General features: G+C 42.3%; 1 protein-coding gene across 1 annotated transcript; it reads left to right on the top strand.

The window, feature by feature from the left end:
- Positions 1-255: 255 nt before the first annotated feature.
- LOC140617163 (lysozyme C, milk isozyme) lies at positions 256-2,935 on the top strand. Its single transcript, XM_072798122.1, has 4 exons — positions 256-564; positions 1,571-1,732; positions 2,324-2,402; positions 2,754-2,935. Exons 1-4 carry the CDS (start codon positions 426-428, stop codon positions 2,818-2,820), a joined length of 447 nt encoding a protein of 148 aa, XP_072654223.1. The 5' UTR covers positions 256-425; the 3' UTR covers positions 2,821-2,935.
- Positions 2,936-16,995: the final 14,060 nt, after the last annotated feature.

The following is a 16,995-nucleotide window of genomic DNA, read 5'->3' as shown; positions in this document are numbered from 1 at the left end:
CTCCTACTAGACTGAGTAGGAAAATACCTTCTGCCAAGCACAGATTATGAGCCAAAGTTCAGCAAAACACACAGGGACAATCCCCTCTGGAGATATTCCAACAAAAGCACAAGGGTTGAAAATGATACTTCTTTCTCTTACCAATTCCCTTCTCTCCCCATTTCCCTCCTCCACACATTTGCCCAAATCCAGGACCCACCCCCACCAAAATGAGACTTTATTCCTGGTATTATTCTTGGTTACATCCCCTTCCCTGAAGTTTATACTGGCTGGACCAGTTTGGGGGAACTATCTTTGGGCAGCCGTGTCCTTCCTGGCATAGATGCCAGCACTATTACCCAATCAGAGATATCTTTGTGCCCAGAGGGTTATAAGAGACAACAACATCCTGGACATAGCAGACTTGTGTTTCACCAGCTACAGAAATGAGGTCTATTCTGGTCATCACCATCCTCAGCTACTTCTTTGTAGCAGATGAGGCCAAAATCTTCTCCAAGTGTGAGCTGGCCCGCAAGCTGAAGAGCATGGGAATGGATGGCTTCCATGGCTACAGCCTGGCAAACTGTGAGTATGAACTTCTTTCTGTCTCTGCCCAGAAAAGACCTTCTTCCCCAGCCAATTTCTCCCTTTTCACTTCCTGATTTACACATTTATCAGGGCTCTCTTCCACTCCCTGACAGCTCTTCTTGTCTCTGCCTCCACTGCTTATATTCCTATCAGGATCTCCTTTCTCTCTTCCACCAGGGATTATCTTATCCAAGTAAAATTTCTTCTGCTGTTCCCCAAAATCACCTTCCCTCCCAGTGGCCTAGAATACTTCCTCAAAAATACCCAGAGACTCACCTAACCTCTTCGTTTTGCTCCCATGACCTTTGCTTTCACCTGCATCCTTTTGGATACTGGTCCCTGCAGCATGGTTGGCACTGATTCCCACTGTCTTCCCTGCCCTTCTGTCCATCAAAAAAAACCCTACAACTGCTGTGTTTGTCCAAAGTCTGTTCTATCCAAGTCACAAGGGAGTAGGATAAGGACTGTGAGAACAGAAGGTGAGGCAGAGACAAGGTCACTCATCTCATCAGTAAGAACACATGAAGCTATTCCAATTTCCCTTAAATATCTTCATTTTTCTTCATGTCAAACATACTCTTTCCTATCACTCCCCAAGGACAGCTTTTGGGGCTTCCTTTCTAGGATCCTCCTCCATTACTTCTCCATCTCTTCTCTTCCATATACTTTGGGATAAAAGGCAATGTGAGTATCCAAGGCAAGAGTCGGCTATTTGGCTGGGAGATGAGGCTGGAAAGATAGACTGGGAGATAGTGCTTGCTTGATTATTGGGCATTACAAATGCATTTATTAAACAAATTGTTATTACATTCTTCCCATGGGCTAATTATTCCTTGGGACTAGGAATATACAATGGATGATAAACATAAATCTAACACTGAGGATTTTATAGTCTTTTCATTTCAGTCTCAAGGGACTTTCTGGCCATTCTAGTATAGCATGAGGTGTGCTCATCATGAAACAATCCCCCTTTTCTACTCACACTTTTGCTCCCTCGACACAGGGGTCTGCATGGCTGAGTATGAGAGTAACTTCAACACCCAGGCCTTTAATGGGAGAAATTCCAATGGCAGTAGTGACTATGGAATCTTCCAGCTGAACAGCAAGTGGTGGTGCAAAAGCAACTCTCACTCCTCGGCAAATGCCTGCAACATAATGTGCAGCAGTAAGGACTCGATCCCCTCCAAGGGCTGGGTGAAGTGGGGCAGGTAAAACAGGTGCAAGATTGAACACCCTACTCCCTAACACCTGCCCCTCGCCTGTGCTGGAGAAGCCCAGGACAGGGAATAAAGGGGCCCCAGAGAGTCCTCACACTAAAAGAGGATTCCACAGAATTCCTCCTGCCTAAAAGGAAGAAGGAAGATACACTGACCTCTGACTAAGCCTCACCTTCATGGGTTCCCATCCCTCAAGCCGTTTTATCCCGTTCCTGGCACACGCATGGCTGCATCACCAGTCCACATACCCCCACACAGAACTCTGGACACACTAAGCAGTTTCCTGAACACAAAGGCTCTCCCTGGTCCATCAGGTCCTGGCTGCCCTCCGGAGGGAACGACGCTCAGAGGCAGATTCAAAGCAAGGCAAGAAAACCCAGGCAAATGGAAGGCAAATCCACAAAAGGGCTCCAGAGATAGAGGGTCTCTGACCCAGGCTCAATTTCCTCTGGAACTTCCCCCATCAAAAAAGTATTGATTAATGAAACAGAAAAAGAGGATTTTTTTTCCCCTCTCCATTCAACCACTTTTCCTTTCAGAGTTCCTGGATGACAACATCGATGATGATATCGCCTGTGCCAAGAGGGTTGTGAAAGATCCTAATGGGATGTCTGCCTGGTAAGCAGAACATGAGGGGCAGAGAGCAGCCACTCTGACAGGCATGGGCCCAGACCCAGACAGTATGAGGGACGCTCATAGAATCGCAGCATCTCTGCTGTAGGCCTCTCCCTGGGCTTTGTAGGGAGCTGAGACCGTTCTCCTGACGGAAGTGAGGCAGAGCAATACTGTGCCATGCTCACCCGAGGCCTCCCTGCAACACCGACTCAAGCCTTCTCACGCCGGCAAACCCTCCCCGTCTGAGACTCTCCCACAGCATAAACTGACTCCAGCCTGAAGACCCTACCTCAGCTAAGCCCCTCTAGACTCCTGGCCCTGCCTCTGATCTATGCCCTATTTCTCTATTCTTAGGGTGGCCTGGGTTAAACACTGCAAAGGCAAAGATTTGTCCAAATACCTGGCCAGCTGTAACCTGTGAGATGGTCATCGGATACGGCTCCTGGAGAACGTGGCCCAGAAGGCAGGCTCATTCCTCAAGGTTCTGGGAAGCTCTGAATTTCCCCTGCCTCCAAAATAAAAGTTACTCAAGTTCAGCTGTCTCCAGTATGATGCTTAAGGGCTGGGTTACAACAGAGGCTTGCTACCAGATGTAGACACCTGGAGGTCCTCTTCTCTCCAAGCCCATCACTGGAGTTCCTTCTATCTCCTCGGGAAAGATGGTTAAGGACAATCCTTTCCTGGGCCCTGCTGGAGGTTGATACAGAATCCTAGATGCGAGCTCTTATGAAATTCATTTAGTAAAGATGGCTAATATTATTCTCCATCACCAGGAAGGAGAGTTCAAGATGAAACAGGAAAAAAATTATGAGAGAGATTTGGTTTAGATGTAGAGAAGGACCAGCAGAATATCAGAAGGATAGTCAGCTAGGGTAATGACTCAGCTGCCATAACAGAGTCCCCAAAATATAGTGTTCTCGCAAAGCAGTCCGAGATGGGTGGACAGGCTCCTCTGTCCCACGCAGACATTCAGAAACTCAGATTCTTTCCATTTTGCATCTCCACCATCCTCTAAAAGCAGTGCTACTCAAAGTGTGGTCCACAGATCAGCAGCACCAGCATCAATGGGAAGCTTGTTAGAAATGCAAATTATTGGGCCCACTGGCAGACCTACTGAATCCTCGTTTTAATCTGTTTTAATGAGCTCTCCAGGTGATTCTTATGCTTTAAAAAACACACAGAGAAGCACTGCCCTAGGGTGTTGTCCTCCAAGCTAGATTTTGCAGAAAAGGGGGTTGGGGGAACATGTGGGTGACTCAGTCGGTTAGGCATCTGCCTTCAGCTAAGGTCATGATCTTGGGTTCCTGGGATCCGGCCCCAAGTTGGGCTCCCGCTGCTCACTGGAGAGTCTGCTTCTCCCTCTCCTTCTGTTCCCTGCTCTGCTCATGCTCGCTTGCTCTCTCTAATAAATAAATAAAATCTTTTAAAAGTGCATAAATAAATAAATTGCAGGAAGGGGAGTTGGTCTGGAGAAACACACAGACAATGTTTTAAGGTCCAGGCCTGGAAGAGGCACATGTCACTTCCATGTACACTCCAGAGACAGAATTTAATCACAAGCCATCCCCGGCAGCAAAGGAGCCTGGGAGACCTGGTATCAGCAGGGCAGCCCAGGTCCTGATAACAGTGCTAGTATTATGGGAAAATGGGCAAATGGATTTGGGTGGACAACTAGTAGTTTCTGCTACAGTAATTAATAAATCATTCAATAAAGTAAGTCATAATCACATTCCCATGGTGTAAATGTTTCCATATAATAGTATTTTGTGCCCCACTATCCCTTTAAATATTATTCTGTGGGGTAGGTTCTTCTCTTGCCTCTGGTATAAAAACTCAGGCAGGTACCATGACTTTTCTGGTCACCCTCGGGTAATGAGAGCACACCAACTCTGTCCAAGGGAGTCTCCTCTCCTCTCTCCAGCTCTTTTCTTGGCATCTCCAACATCTTTTATAGACTGACCAGTGGAAGATCAACTAAAGATGCAAAACATATTCCCCACAGTCTCCTTTTTATTTTTTTAAAGATTTTATTTATTTGAGAAAGAGACAGTGAATGAGCAGGGGCAGGGGCAGAGGGAGAAGCAGACTCCCCATCCAGCAGGGAGACTGACATGTTATGGGGGATTGATCCCAGGACTCCGGGATCATGACCTGAGCCCAAGGCAGCCCTGTACCTGAGCCACACAGGTACCTCCACAATCTCCTTTTTAAATATTTTTGGTCTTACATTTCACTTTGAAATGTGCTCTCTAGTGTCTTGAAGCCACAGCCGAACCTAAACCGGACACATTTCCCATTTAACCTCCTGATACAATAACTCTGAACAGTTGATGGAGTACTTTCAGAGACCAGATCTGATTGAGCACACTGTATGTGTTATAGAAAGACTCTGATGCTCACTCTCTGATGGCCACGACACTGCCTTGCTGTTCCTGCTGCTGGAAACTTCTGGGTAGCTAGCTCTCTGGGCACCATCTTTCCTGCTGCTGCTGCTACAGTAGCTGGCTAGACTCCTCCCTTGTCTGGTTGCCATCACCTTGGCTTAGCCCCTTCTGAAGGTTCCCAGGTAGGAAAAGAAAGCAGTGGAAGGACAGGCAGGTAAAGTGACAAGGAAATAGAGGCCAGTCTATATTCTGGCACCAATATCACACAGCTCTTTAGCAGGGCTAATTCTCTCCCCGTTTTTCTGAAGGAATTTCTCTGCACCTCAATATTCCAGGAGGCAGCAAGGTGGGTTCTCACAACCATCCAAGAACCCTGTCCCTTCCTGTGCTAGAGTACATTATTATTCTCTATTCCCTACCCCCTCCCTCCATCATGTGATCTTCCAGAGCACTACAAGGACAGAGTCCCCTACGCATGGATGATGCGGTTTGCTTTGCCAACAGAATGTTAGCAGATATGACACAAATAGAAACTAAAAATGTGATTGCATGGTTTTGTTCGGCCTCCTGTGCTCCTGTGACTGCCAGGCAAGAGCATGCCCCAGGTACTCACTGTCCCCAACCCGCTCTCCCCAACCGGGGCCCCAGACTGAAACATGTGGAATAGACTTGAACCCAGTCCAAATCCTGGCTCCTAAAGTAGAGCTCCTTCCCCACTATACCACACCAGACCCAAGAGTAGGAAAAAAAATGCTGTTATAAGCCATTGAGTTTTGGGGTGGTTTAAGAAAAAGAAAAAAAAAACTGACTCTTACTCTTCCTCAGCCCTGTGTCTTCTCAGCGTCATCCTCTTTACTTGACCATCACAAATCCTGTCCCCAGTTGGATTACCAGCAGGACTCTTCACTGTGAGGATGCAGATTCTGTACCTTCCTTGATGGATTTGCATTACGTTTAGTTTATTTTTTTATTTTTACGTTTAGTTTAAATATGTTTACTGAGCCTTTACTTTGTGGTTAATTGCCTTGAAAAGGGATTTACAAGAGGGCCTTGCCTTTTATTATACTGTAAACCTAGGGAGAGAATCTAAAATCCCCAAATAATCCTACCAGTAACCAACCAGTATAAATGGGCCCTTAATCAAAATCGAAAGAGCTTCTTTCCTCTCCCGACATAAACCAATGAAGGGAATGTATACATAGTTTTTATAAATGTTGGTTAGGCATTTATGAAACAAAAGGTTTTTTTTTTTGGGGGGGGGGTCACTTCTTTAAACAAAGTTTTGGTGCAGGATATTTTTATTCACCCCTGAAAAAGCAATATTGTTCTTTTTAATTCTATAAACATCAACTAAAGAACTAAAGGCAATGTAGAGAAAAACAAAACCAGAGGGGCACCTGGGTGGCTCAGCTGGTTAAGCATCAGGTTGCGATTTTGGGGTCCTGGGATCAAGCCCCCAGGGCCAGTTCTGTCAGGCTCCCTGCTCAGTGGGGAGTCTGCGTGTCCCTCTCTCTCTGCCCCTCCCCCTGCTCATGCTCTCTCAAATAAATAAATACAATCTTAAAAAAAAGAAAGAAAGAAAGAAAGAAAGAAAGAAAGAAAGAAAGAAAGAAAGAAAAACAAAACCAGAAAACTCATGCTACCAGGTATCAAGAACTATTACAAAACGATAGTAATTATGATAGCTTGGTATTGGGGCAAAGATAGGCAAATAGGTGAGTGGAACAGAAGAGTGACTCTCACAAACCGACCAACTGATAAGACAAAGTAGCACTGTATTGCAGTGGAGAAAGGATTACATTTCCAATAAATGGTGCCCAATCAACCGGCTATCCATATGTCTGGTCTTGTTATCTTTTACTCATCTCAGAGATCTCTGTAATACTAGAACAGGAACAGATACACATCTCTGATTCTAACCAGCTGTGAACTATTCTGCTCATTTAATAAATATTTAATGGAAAGCAACAGAAGAGGTAATAGTAGACTTTTTTCATCATCCCAAAATCCAGATACAAACTGGACTTTGAAGTAGTTTGCCTCAGAATTGCAGAATCAAACAAAACATCTGTCCTAAAAGCTAATTCTTTTTTCTTTGCTACACCAAAGGAAGCTGCACTAGAAAGAAAGGCAAGCAATTATTTCACCCCACAGCAGAGGAGATTCCAGGGTAGAGAACAGCCAGCTGCAGAGTCAGCAGAGTTATTCTCTGGATGGGAAAAACTCATGCCACACACAATTAATGTTTTGATCTTGAACTGTATCATTTTATTCAACACCAATAAGCTTCATTTTCTCTAGAAAAAGGAGATTGGGTTTGTTGTTCACATTTTTAGAAATCCTTGTTTGAGTAATATTGACCCTACAGTCAAAGGTAGGGAAAGAAAAGTTTGTGGACATCAGGGTTACAAACCCCTATCTGACAAGTATGGACAGAAGTAGGGGAACTTGGGCAGCCCAGGTGGCTCAGCGGTTTAGCGCTGCCTTCAGCCCAGGGTGTGATCCTGGAAACCTGAAATCGAGTCCCACATCGGGCTCCCTGCATGGAGCCTGCTTCTCCCTCTGCCTATGTCTCAGCCTGTCTCTGTCTCAGCTGGAGTCTCTCATGAATAAATAAACAAAATCTTTTTTAAAAAAATAATTAATTAAACTTCAGAGTTAATATCCTACTCAACTGGGATAAATTCATTACAAGAATATGGACTTGTACAGGGCACCATGTGAAACAATCTTACTCATGAGTCTATTTGGATTCTTACACCAGCTCTGACACTAATTACTTGGTGTTATGGGTTACATTGTGACCCCCAAGAAAGACATGTAAAAGTCCTAACTGCCAGTACCTTGGAATGTGAACTTATTTGGGTCATAGCAGATGTAATTAGTAGGGCAGGCCCCTAATCCAATATGACTGGTGTCCTTATTAAGACGACAGCCACGTGAAGACTGAGAAATACAGGGGAAACGACGTGTGAAGAAAACAGAGATTGGCATTACGAAGCTGCAAGCTGAAGAATGCCAAAAATTGATTGCAAAACACCAGAAGCTAGGAAAAGGCAAGGAAAGAGTTTTCCCTACAGGTTTCAGAGGGAGCGTGGTCCTGCCAACATCTTGATTTCAGACTTCTGGCTTCTAGAACTATGAGAGAATAAATTTCTGCCCTTGCATTACTGGGGGAGGGGAGAGAACCTATTGCTTTAAGAACGCCCTTCTGCCTGCATCCGACCCTTGGTCTGAGCTATTTAGGAAGTCTTTCTGTGTGTTCCACTCCTTACTCTGTCTTCACCCCTAAATTACAGGATATTTCTCCTCCTGTTAAGCTCTCTTCCTCAGCATTTTTTGGGGGACTGGCTATACACTACAGATTGCCAGAACTAGAAGAATTACTACTGCTATTATTAGTACCAGCTTTACTGGCTTACACTTAATTAGTACTTCTATGTGCCAGGCATCGTTATATATTCATCTTCCCTTCACAGAAAGGGAAGCTAAAGCTTAAGAAATTAACTAATTTGGGGCACCTGGACAGCTCAGCGGTTGAACATCTCCCTTTGATTCAGGTGGTGATTCCAAGGTCCTGGGATCTAGTCCCACACTGGGCTCCCTGTGGGGAGCCAGCTTCTCCCTCTGCCTATGTCTATTTCTCTTTCTGTGTCTCTCATGAATAAATAGAATCTTTTTTTTTTAAAGAGATTAATTCACTCAAAGAATTTTGTTTGAGATTTTATTTATTTATTCACAAGAGACAGAGAGAGAGAGGGAGAGAGAGAGAGGCAGAGACACAGGCAGAGGGAGAAGCAGGCTCCATACAGGGAGCCCGATGTGGGACTCGATCCCAGGTCTCCAGGATCACGCCCCGGGCCAAAGGCAGGCTCTAAACCACTGAGCCACCCAGGGATCCCCATCACCCAAAGAATTTTGTATATAATTTAGTATAATCCTCCTTTGTAAAAGGTGAAGAAACCAAGACTCAGAAATATTGACTTACCCAGTAACACCAACTGTATTAGGTTCCTAAGGCTGCTGTAACAAACTGCTAATAAATTGGGTGCCATCAAACTACAAAAGCATGCCTGACCCTTGTAAAGGAGAGAAGGAAGGAAAGAAGGTAGGGTGGAGGCAACCGAAAGCATAATGCAATTCTACACATTTGGCAAAGTCAGTAGGGAGTCCATGAGCCAGTCATTCATTAGAGGAGCTGGAGCCTCAGAAATAGGCCTGCCTCAGTACCTCTGGCTGGAGCAAGCTGCAGGAATCACAGCTTGGTGTGAAACATGGTGTTGTGGCAGGGAGGAGAAAGGTGTAGCAGAGAGCACTAAACTACAGAATTTGTGCTGATCATTTTAGCACTTGCCTTCAAGGGGATCGCTGACACCAAGCAGCAGATATCAGGTTAGGAAGAGAAGCTGCCATCAAGTAGAAGTGATGGAAAAAAGAAGTATTGCTTGGAGCTTTAAGACTCAGTGCTCTGGAATGCTGGTGTGAGAAGAGATGGGAACCAATTCCCTCACACTACAGATGAGCACAAAAAGGGCAGGAGCAATCTAGCTATCTGAGTGTCTCAAGAGCCTCGCCCAACACCCAGAACATTAGTAGGTGCTCAGTGAAGGTTCTAGGGTCTAGGTTCATTTACTTATCAATCAGTACTCATAAAGCAAGTGAGAAGCAGATGGTAGGGTAAAAGTGTGAAGGACAGAAAATAAAGTCATGAAAACGATTTATATAGGCTTTAGGTAATATTGGAAGTAAAATGAGGTACTCCCACCAAGACCTGTATATGGGGGTATGACAGCCTTAAAGAATTTAACCAAAAACACAGATCTATAACAGACTAGAGAAGACACATGTAAAATTACTTTAAAAATACTGAATGGTCCAGGCCAAGCTTGATAGATATTTATTGAAGATATTAATATTTTGTGTTTGTTTTTGACAGCCTTAGCATGGCCTTTTCAAGTCTAAGAGTAATGCAGATAGGAGACAGACCATCTCCCATGCAAAATATTAGGACATCATATTGCTGCTTGACACCATGGAAAATAGTACATGGTCCAAAGTGCCCATTTTTAACACATATCAGTTGCATGAAATTCCATTCCTATTACATCATTTCAACCCTTGTCCTATTACTATGACATTCAGGGAAGAAAGCCTGACATTACAACCTTCACACCTCATTCACAGTCTCTTGACAAAGTTCTTCCTTATTTCTTGTAATCTCTGGGCATCTGAAGACAGTCCACTCAGTGTCTCAGCATCTTAAAATTCCCTCCACATCCATCATCAACAAATCAAAAGAGAACCATAAAGCTGAGCCATGAATGAGGGAAAGGTGGGGGGGTGAGGGTTCAAAGGAAGGAAATACAAGTAGTCACTAAGTCCAATCTTTAAGAGATAATGCAAATATATACACTTACATTTTTTAAATGGAATAATAAAGTATAAAATTTATATGAGTAAATACCTATATGGTGAAGAGGAGATAAATGAAATAGGCAAGGTATATGCTTTTTAAAAAATACACTTTGTTTTATAATTTTGACCACAGAATCCTATAACATTTTATATAATTATAAAATAACTAATTTTTAAGCAAGCACTAAAAATATAAAGGCACCTAAGTGTTTATCCACAAGAAGGAATTATTCCAAAATGACCTTAAAATACTAAAAATTTTACTGAATATCCCCAGTGGGATCTACCCTAAAGGCAAAAGATCTGCAAAAATGTCTTCACTGTTTTCACTAATCATATTCTGGTGATAGTGTTAATATTGTTATTCTGAAATGTTTATGTTTACAGGGTACAATAAACCAAATGTCCAATTAGGTCGTATTCTAGCTCTATCATCCTTGATATCCTTGAGAACCAAGATGGTCAACATGAGGGGAAAAGATGTACAAATGTAAAACAGAAGAGATTAAGTTAAAACTGTTTAATCCTGAATTTGAATTAGAAGTGTCATTATGAAATCCTGAGGCATTGTATCTTTTTGAAAACAGAGAAAAATAATATTTCTTAATTCTGTCTAGAAACAATGACCAGTCTAGTAGCAACAGGCATCCCTGGCACTCAGATTGAGAAACACCCTGTCCTATTAAAAAGAACCAGGGCTCCTTGTAGAAATGGGTGATTCTAGTTTTGGAGCTGGAAATTAATAAGATAAGCCTATAGTGCAGCCCCAGTGGCTCAGTGGTTTAGCACCGCCTTCGGCCCAGGGTGTGATCCTGGAGACCCGAGATTGAGTCCCACATCAGTCTCCCTCCATGGCGCCTGCTTCTTTCTGCCTCTGCCTATGTCTCTGCCTCTCCCTCTGTGTCTCTCGTGAATAAAATTTTTAAAACTCTTTAAAAAAAAGCCTATAAAACATCTTGGCGTATAAATAGCAAAGAAACTATCAAAGACTACTGAGGTCACATCAAAAGGACTCAGAAGTCAATTTAAAGAATATCTTTCTGGGCAAAGATAGGACAATTTTAGTATTATTAATAAACATTTTAATTGTAATGGACTAAAACACATCAAAAATGCTTAAATACTTAAGTTTATAATAATAATTTTTAAAATTCTGATTTCTTTTAGAGGCTGCTAATGAACCAACTCATTTTTAAAAATAGTAAATGGAGAAAAAGAAGTAAACATTTATTCTTCCTTCCCTATGCAAACTGTACCACTGGATAAACAAATAGTAGATAAGAAGAAATTTCTCTCTTCATAGAGGTTTCCCAGATAAGAAATGAAGAAGAAATGAAGATAGAATATCATAATTTTATGACTCCCAATGAATCAATAGATCTAGGCACTGGGCATCAAATGGCTGCTACCATCACAAAAAGAAAGACACCCAGACATTATGTGCCTCCTTATGGAAGAACACAGCGTAATCTCCAAAGCAGATTTCCCAAAATCATGAACTAAAATCTGATTAAGCCTCTGGACTCAACTGCCAATTTGCAGGAAATAAATACAAATGACAGAATAACATGTTAAACAATGTAATCAACTAAATCCAGACTGTGAAATCTCTACAAGAGAAACAATGCTTTCTTTCACAACAAAATTGAAAGAAAAAAAGGAGTAACCTATGGAGTAAAAGCAGCTTATAGGACATATCAACTCATCATAACATGTACACTTTATATGGATTCTAATTTAAACAATCACCCTATAAATATACATATACACACGCACGTGCACGCACACACACAAAGAGCCCAATGGATCTCACAAAGGACAGATAGGCATCTTATACCTTGTATGCAGCCCCAGTGGGGATAGGTGGAGATAAACTGATAACCTCTGAAGGAATAACAGCAATAGAAGCCAGAAGGCAGTCCTGAAACAAAACAATTGCCAAGCCTAGAATCCTATACCCAGCAAAATTTCTTGTAAGAATAAAGTCAAAATAAAGGAAAAAATCACCCCAAAATGAAACTGTCTATATGTTTCAGCTAAAAGACAGCTATTTAAAAAAAAAAAAAAAAAAGACAATTATTAAGACTAGTTAAAAACGGGAACCTAGGTGGCTCAGTGGTTGAGCATCTGCCTTGGACTCAGGTCATGATCTCCCTGCAGGGAGCCTGCTTCTCCCTCTAGCTATGTCTCTACCTCTCTCTCTGAGTCTCTCATGAATAAATAAAATCCTAAAAAAAAAAAAAAGACTAGTTAAAAAAGTAAATCCCAACTATATGCTGTTTATAAGACTAACACTGAAAATGAAAATACAGAAAAGTTTAATCTAAAATGATGGTATGGATCCTAGGCTTACCATGGGGATCATTTCATAATATATAAAAATATCAAATCACAGGTGCCTGGGTGACTCAGTCAGTTAAGTATCTGCCTTTGGCTCAGGTTATAACTCCAGGGTCCTGAAACCAAGTCCTGTATTGGGCTCCCTGCTCAGCAGGCAGTCGCTTCTCTCTCTCCTTCTGTTACTCTCCTGCTTATGCTGTCTCTCTCTCTCGCTCGCTTTCATATAAATAAAATCTAAAAAAAAAATATCAAATCACTATGATGTACATCTGAAATAGGATATGGTATGTCAATTATACTGCAATTAAAAATAAAATGGGATGGCTGGGTGGCTCAGTGGTTGAGCGTCTGCCTTCAGTCCAGGGCGTGGTCCCAAGAGACCCGGGATTGAGGCCCACATTGGGCTCCCTGCATAGAGCCTGCTTCTCCCTCTGCCTGTGTCTCTGCCTCTCTCTGTGTCTCTCATGAATGAATAAATAAAATATTTTTTGAAATAATAAAATAAAAATAAAATAAAAAGAATACATACAAACACTAATTGAAAGAAGTCACTATATATATTAATATCAGGCAAAATATATTTTAAGGAAAAGCATTACTAGATATAAAACAGTAAATTTGAGGCAGAAACAAAGTCGGAAGAAATAATATAGAAGATAAAAGCAGATCAATAAAATAGAAAAAATCCAATAGAAAAGAACTTAACCCAAAGTTGGTTCTTAGGAAAGACAAAGGAAAATTTTTTTAAGAAGACTTTATTTATTTACTCATGAGAGACACAGAAAGAGAGAGAGGACAAATTCTTAGAAAAAGTGTAACTGGGATGCCTGGATGGCTCAGCGGTTGAGTGCCTGCCTTCACGCCCAGGGCGTGATCCTGGAGACCCGGGTCGAGTCCCATATTGGGCTCCCTGAAGGGAGCCTACTTCTCTCTGCCTATGTCTCTGCCTCTCTCTCTCTCTCTCTCTCTCTGTGTGTGTGTGTGTGTCTCTCATGAATAAATACAACCTTAAAAAAAAAGTGTAACTTACCAAAACTGACACAAGAAGAAACAGTAAATTTAACATTCATGTCCCATTAAATAAATTGCAGAAAATAAGTATCTTCCCACAAAAAGCAATAGAAACAACAAAAACCCTGCAATCACGTCTCCATGGGCAAGATCTGTTAAATATTCAATGAAGAAATAATTCTAAACTTACACAAATTATTGCAAAGAATGTAAAGAGGGGATAAAAGCCCAACTCATTTTATGAGGGTAAGAAAACCATGACAGCAAAACAAGAAAGGAAAATTACTGGCCGATTTCATTTATAAATCCAGATGCAAAAATCCCAATACATATGAAAACTAAATCTAGGAACCTAGGGACACCCAGGTAGCTCAGTGGTTGAGCCTCTGCCTTCAGTTCAGAGGGTGATCACAGGTCCAGAGGTTGAGTCCAACATCGGGCTCCCTGTATGGAGCCTGCTTCTCCCTCTGCCTGTCTGCCTCTCCCTCTATGTGTCTCATGAATAAACAGTCTTTTTTAAAAAAATAAAAAATAAAAATAAATCTAGGAACCTAGACAAACGTAAAAAGTAATAAATTATGATCAGTTGGGTTTATACAAGGAATATAATGTGTTTAAAGTTAGAACTGTTTCAACATATTAGAAATTAAAAAATCATAATCATCTCAATAGATGCATAATTTTTTAAAGATTTTATTTATTCATGAAAGGCACAGAGAGAGAGACAGAGACACAGACAGAGGGAGAAGCAGGCTCCTCAGGAGGAGCCCGATGTGGGACTCGACCCCGGGTCGCAGGATTACGCCCTCAGCCAAAGGCAGACGCTCAACCGCTGAGCCACCCAGGCATCTCTTGGCCACGTTTTAATGCTTCCTTTTCAAATAAACCCAGGAAGTTGCATGTGGCTGGAAAGTAGCACATTAAGAGAAAGAACATTTCTTTGAGACAAAAGTCATTAGATAATTAAGGTCAGAGCATAAAATGGTCTTAAATGCCATGCTAAAGAGGTTGCTTGTTTTCCTGAAAACAGTGAGGTGCCACTGAAATTAGTTTGGCATAAGCAGTAGAATGACCAAATAAAGCTTGTTTGGCTGCAGTGTAGACTTAAAAGAGGTAAGACTTCAAGCTGGGAGATCAGTTCTCAAGAGAGAACAAGAGGTTGCAATTTCCAGTGCCTGGAGGAGCCAGACCCAATATGAGTGAAGTAAGCCAGTTCTAAAATAACAGAGGCAAGAACTATAGAAAATAAAAAGCACGTCACTAAAAATACCCACCACTATTTAGCTCCAGTCAATTGTTTTCATGCAAGAATATTGCCCAGCATCACTAGGTTTTCCAAATTGTCAAGAGAATTTTAAAATAATTTTCTCATTTTCAAAATTGTGCCAAAACAAAAAAACAACCAATTATGGGCCAAATCTGGTACAAAAGTCATCAGTTTGCAACTTGTGGCTCAAAATGTCAGTAGAGATGAAGAAAGGAAACAAACTCAAAGGATATTAGGAAGGAAGAATTATGGTAGTGATCAATTGGGTGTGGGCATAAGAAAGAGGTAACGATAGATCACTTCCAGATTTTCACTTTGGTCACTGGGTGGATGGTATGCCATGAAATACAAGTAGAAGAGGTTTAAGGAACATTCAGACAGCCGACAGCTATAGCTCATCAGCAGAAGGTACATAAAACCGGGAAGACAAGTCATTTTCAAGCTGTAGGACTCGGTTCTCTATCCACCACCACTCCCATCACCACATCTTCAGCTTAGCTGCATAAGTGATACCTGGGCAAGTCAAAAAATTTGGACATACATCCATCAAATGGAACCATCCATGGGTGCTAACAGTGAGGCCAGGTGGTATTATCTGATGATGCCAGGATGGGGACAGTCCTGGTGACATGGTTACAACCAAAGTGGCCAATCATTGCAGGCTGTGAAATCTGGGCAGCTGAGCCAGTTAGGGACCATCAAAGTGTCAGGAATATAAAGAACAGGGAATCCAGAAAATATTCTCTCCACTTAGAGGAAGCTAGATTTCAAAGATTGAGACTATGACCTCTTGCCCAGTACATACCATATCTGGCTGCTGGAGTCTGAAGGCATTAACCTATCTTTATCCCAACCATGTACTGGTCACAAGGCTTCCTGGAAAAAGGAAATTCTGCCATTTGGGACAATATGGATGTGCCTAGAAAGTATTATGGTAAGTAAAATAAGCCAAAGACAAATACAGTAAGGTCACCTGGGTGGCTAAGTCGGTTAAGCGTCTGCCTTCGCCTCAGGTCAAGATCTTTGGGTCCTGGGATCAAGCCTCACATCAGATTCCCTGCTTAGTGGGAAGTGCCTCTCCCTCTCCTCTCGTTACCACAAGCCCATGCTTGCTCTAATAAATAAAAATTTAAAATCTTAAAAAAGTACTGTATAATCTCACCTACACATGGAATCTTAAAAAACCAGATTCACAGAAACAGAGAGCAGATTGGGGATTGCCACAGACTGGGGGTGGGGGTGGAGGAAATGGGTTATGGTGGTCAAAGGAAAAACTTCGTTACATGATGAATACTTTCTGGAGAAGTAATTACAGGCTGAAAAAAAAATTAGAAAGCTAAAGTGGAAATAGGAGAGCCAGTGGGGTTTCTTAAAAAGGTCTCTTTCACCTGAACACTCAGCAAGCACTCACAGCTAAGTAGCAGCCTGAGGATTTAATGAGTTGAATTCCAGAGAAGCTTAAATGCTCAAAGTGGTACTGTGATGCCAAGGTCAGGAGCGTGACCGCAACAACCTGGATTGTATTAATGTATAAGTATGGTATTAGGGATCCCTGGGTGGCGCAGCGGTTTGGTGCCTGCCTTTGGCCCAGGGTGCGATCCTGGAGACCCGGGATCGAATCCCACGTCGGGCTCCCGGTGCATGGAGTCTGCTTCTCCCTCTGTGTCTCTGCCTTTCTCTCTCTATCATAAATAAATTAAAAAAAAATTAAAAAAAAAAAATAAGTACGGTATTAAGTATGGTATTAAGACATCTATGTGGAAGCTCAAGAATATCAGCTCTGCAGACTTCCATGACCCGTGTTTGCAGAGGTGACCCATCACTCCCTAGGAAGAGCTAGCATTTCCCCCATGGAGGCAGGAAGACTCCCTTAAAGATGCCATCCTCACAAAACGTGTCCTCTTCCTCCCACAAAGCTGCCTCCACCTCATTTCTTTCCTGGTAGGCCTGTACTAGGGTTAAATCGCAGCATACCCCAACTAGAAATGCATCAAGCCTGATAAGGAAGTAAAGAAATTTTACGGGCAGTCCTGCTGGCTCAATGGTTTAGTGCCGCCTTCAGCCCAGGGCCTGCTCCCGGAGACCCAGGATCGAGTCCCACGTCAGGCTCCCTGCATGGAGCCTGCTTCTCCCTCTGCCTGTGTCTCTGCCTCTGTCTCAGGAATAAATAAAATACTTA

This window comes from Canis lupus, chromosome 25, assembly GCF_048164855.1.
Source record: "Canis lupus baileyi chromosome 25, mCanLup2.hap1, whole genome shotgun sequence".
NCBI classification, from domain to species: Eukaryota; Metazoa; Chordata; class Mammalia; order Carnivora; family Canidae; genus Canis; species Canis lupus.
Note: the sequence above shows the minus strand (reverse complement) of the source record. Positions and strands in the feature narration are given on the sequence as shown.

What these genes read in the sequence shown, in the direction of transcription:
- LOC140617163 (XM_072798122.1), top strand. Translation starts at nt 426, where the DNA reads ATGAGGTCTATTCTGGTCATCACCATCCTCAGCTACTTCTTTGTAGCA. An exon ending in TGGCTACAGCCTGGCAAACT is followed by an intron (nt 565 to 1,570) that starts GTGAGTATGAAC and finishes CCCTCGACACAG; the next exon opens with GGGTCTGCATGGCTGAGTAT. An exon ending in CCTAATGGGATGTCTGCCTG is followed by an intron (nt 2,403 to 2,753) that starts GTAAGCAGAACA and finishes CTCTATTCTTAG; the next exon opens with GGTGGCCTGGGTTAAACACT.